Source organism: Mandrillus leucophaeus, unplaced genomic scaffold (genome assembly GCF_000951045.1).
Source record: "Mandrillus leucophaeus isolate KB7577 unplaced genomic scaffold, Mleu.le_1.0 Scaffold842, whole genome shotgun sequence".
Lineage (NCBI taxonomy): Eukaryota > Metazoa > Chordata > Mammalia > Primates > Cercopithecidae > Mandrillus > Mandrillus leucophaeus.
In genome coordinates this window covers 1,161,747-1,165,513 of record NW_012109164.1, presented here as the reverse complement: position 1 = coordinate 1,165,513, position 3,767 = coordinate 1,161,747, and the positions used below count along the sequence as shown (strand labels likewise).

At 37.2% G+C, this 3,767-nt stretch overlaps 1 protein-coding gene across 1 annotated transcript; it reads right to left on the bottom strand.

The window, feature by feature from the left end:
• Positions 1-1,282: 1,282 nt before the first annotated feature.
• Positions 1,283-2,315, bottom strand: LOC105530764 (olfactory receptor 5B2). Its single transcript, XM_011968439.1, has one exon. It carries the CDS (start codon positions 2,268-2,270, stop codon positions 1,341-1,343), a length of 930 nt encoding a protein of 309 aa, XP_011823829.1. The 5' UTR covers positions 2,271-2,315; the 3' UTR covers positions 1,283-1,340.
• Between the last annotated feature and the right edge of the window lie 1,452 nt (positions 2,316-3,767).

Here is a 3,767-nt window from a genome sequence, read left to right as displayed (position 1 = left end):
AGAAAATTTACTCTAAGTACAATCAGAATCTAGATTTGGGACATAAAAGCAAGATTTTAGTTTTATACATGTTATTTTTGAGACATCAGTGAGAAGTTTAATAAAAACCTGGAAATATAAGCATCTCAGGATGGAGCATTAAAGAACACCTATAATCAGAGTATGAGTACAAGATAAAAAGCCAACAAGGAAAACCAGCAGAACATGCAGCAAAGTTGGAGAAAGAAAATACCAGTTAAACCACACGTGTTTATAGCAGCTTTATTCATAACTGCCAACACTCGGGAAGCAACCAAAATATCCTTCAGTAGGTAGATGAATAAAGTGTGATACCACTTGACAATAGACAATATTCAGTGCTAAAATGAAATGAGCTATCAAGCCATGAAAAGATATGGAGAAAAGAGATGCATATTACTATGTGAAAGAAGCCAATATGGAAAGGTTACATACCATATGATTTCAACTATCTGACATTCTGGAGAAAGCAAAACTGTGGAGACAGAAAAAGATCAGTAGTTGTCAGGGGTAAGGGAAGAAGGAAGAATGAATAAGTAGAGCATAGAAGAGCTTTAGAGCAGTGAAACTACTCAATATGATACTATAATGATAAATACATGTCATTATACATTTGTCCAAATCCATAGAAGGGACAACAGAAAGAGTGAATCCTAATGTAAACTATGGTCTTGGGATGATAATGATGTGTCAATGTAGGTTCATCAACTGTAAAAAAATGTAGCACTCTGTTGGAGGATATCGACAATGAGGGAGGGTATACGTATGTGGGGGCAGAAGGTATATGGGAAATCTCTGTACTTACCTCTCCATTTTAATGTGAACATAAAACTGTTCCTAAAAAGTCTATTCAAAAATAAATTTATACTATAATACTAAATTAATTACTTAAGTCCTTTATATAAAAACTAGCCACACTCCACTTACTTCTGAGTAAATTTCTCCTTCTAATGCCTATGTGCCCACAAGGGCATAAACATGTACATTTTTGTGGGCTTGTTGGTGTCCCTGTTTAACAAGTATGTTTGCACTGGAATGTGGTAGAGAAAATGCAAGTGGAACAAGTGAGTGAACCAAATGTCATTAGTAAAGTTTGACCAGCAAGTTCCAAAAATCCTAACATTTCCCTTTAGCCTTCCTCGTTCAGGTGTTACATTTCTGAGAATGTTTTATTTTTATTACATAATTGACTTCTAAAGAGGTAAGAATATCACCTCATGAACTTAAATGTATTGTGGGGTTTCAAATGTAACTCATTGCGTGAGGAAGGTCTGAGATGAGTGAAACATTTTTGTATATACAACAGTGTTAAAATTCCAATCTTATAGAAATTTTTGCCTTCTCAACACTTTCTTGAATGCATTCTTGACTTCTCTGTTCCTAAGGCTGTAGACCACAGGGTTCAGCATGGGGATGATCATAGCGTAGAACACGGATGCTATTTTGTCTGTGTCCATGGAGTGGCTGGAGCTGGGCTGCAAGTACATGAAGATGACTGTCCCATAGAAGATGGAGACTGCAGTGAAATGAGAGGCACAGGTGGATAATGCTTTTTGGTGTCCCTTAGCTGAATGCCTCTTCAAGATGGTGATGAATATGAACAAGTAGGAGATAAAGATAACTAGAAGAGCAAAAAAGATATTAAAGCTTGACATAAAAACCAGAATCGCCTCACTAATGTGTCTATCAGAGCAAGACAGAGCCATGACTGCTGGAACATCACAGAAAAAGTGATGGACTTCATTGGACTTACAGAAAGAGAGACTGAATATGCCCCCAATGTGGAATGAGGCATTTAGGAAGCCACAGACATATGAGCCTAGGGCCAGACGAGCACATACACTGGCCGTCATGGTGGTGGTGTAGTGTAGGGGTTTGCACACTGCTGCATAGCGGTCATAGGCCATTGAGGCCAACAAGTAATTTTCCACAGTGGCCAAGGCTACAAAGAAGAACATCTGAACAGCACATGCATTGTAGGAGATGACCTTGTCTCCTCTAAGGAACCCAGCCATGACCTTGGGAGTGACAGTTAAGGAGTATCCAAAATCCACCAGAGACAGGTTACTAAGGAAAAAGTACATGGGGGTGTGGAGATAAGAGTCCATCAGGATCAGCATCATCATCCCCACGTTCCCACACAGAGTGAGGAGGTAGACAAAGGTGAACAAGATAAAGAGGGGGACCTGTAGTTCTGGGGCATTAGTTAGTCCTAGAAGTATGAACTTTGTCATTTCTGTACAATTCTCCATCGGTATTATCAGGAATCATAAGATGTCCTGTAGCAATAAGAAATAAAGCAATAGAGTGATAAACAAAAAAGAGATTTAGAAATGTATAAATACTATATGCATTATGTAATTAGAGCAACAATTCATACTTCAAAATTCTATAGATCTAAAGCATAGGCTTAATAACAATCTTTAATGAATTATCTACACAGTTGCAATCTGTTGAATCCAGGGGATCTTTATAAATAATATCCCAATGTTTCCATTTTATAAATTTATAAACTGCTATGTAGTATATTTAATGATGTGTCCAAGATGACGCATCTGGAACTAATTTTTCTGCCAATTCCATTTTCCCTAATCTGGTAAAACTTATATATTTATGTTGCTCACATACTGGGAACTGCTCTAGGCAATTTGTATGTATATTGATTCCTCTCAACAATATAATGAGGTTGATTAGTTATTGCATTTATTTAATTTGTGAGGCTCACAAGATTAAGTCATTTATTCATATATACACAAGTGTTAATAGCCAAGCCTATCTTCTGGCTCAGGAGAGTTGTTCTCAAGTTCAATGGTCTAAATTGAATCTAAATCAAATTGAATGTGAAGCAATTTACAATTACTCATTGTCTTTGTTGGTGCAAACTTAGGCAGGTTTCACAGTGAGGTAACTGAGAGGAAAGTGCACATTAACGGTCTCAGGACAGCTGGAGAAGTAGAGAAATGTACAACCAGCAAAGGCAATTCTGAGGGGAAGGTGGCATCAGATATAGAGCTTGGGATTGGGAAGAGGTGCATATTAGCCCTACCATTTACCACTTAGGCAGCATCGGTCCCAGACTAACTTCCCTGAACCTTGTTTATTTTACCTGCAGAATGAAAATATTAATGACATCAACCTCAAGGCATTATTTTGAAAATTCAATGAAATAATACATTTTTACAACAATAAACAAAATGTTAAATGTTTAGCACAGTCTGATGAGAGCTAGCTATAATGTTATTGTTAGAATGGAATGATGATCTCTGTTAGTTTCATAAAGGAGGATGGCAGGGCTTTGTGTGTTGGTAAATTTTGAAGTCTTGTAGCCCCTTCTTCAATTGGTCTTTCCTCACATACTAGGGCTACTGAGATTTTCTGTGCCTCCCAATAATTCTCATTCTGTCTTTTTTTCACACAAATGATTGACTGCTCCAGCAATTCCACGTGAACCATTCTTCTGTTTAATTTCTTCATTGAAACTTACATTTTAGCTCGGTTTCGCAGCATCTCCTTTACTTAAACGCATTCTTTTCTTTCATTTTTGCCATCTCTTAGTTGAATGCAGACCCTTATAGTTTAAAATGCATCGTTCGTGGGTTTCCTTTAGTCTGCAGATCTGCAGATCTGTTTTGGTGGCAGGTTCTGAGTTGTAAAATTATTATTTAGATCGGTTCTTGCATATGAATAGTGTTCTAAATTAGAAAGGGCATTCATCCTCTAACTACTATTCATCTGCTAACTACTATTGC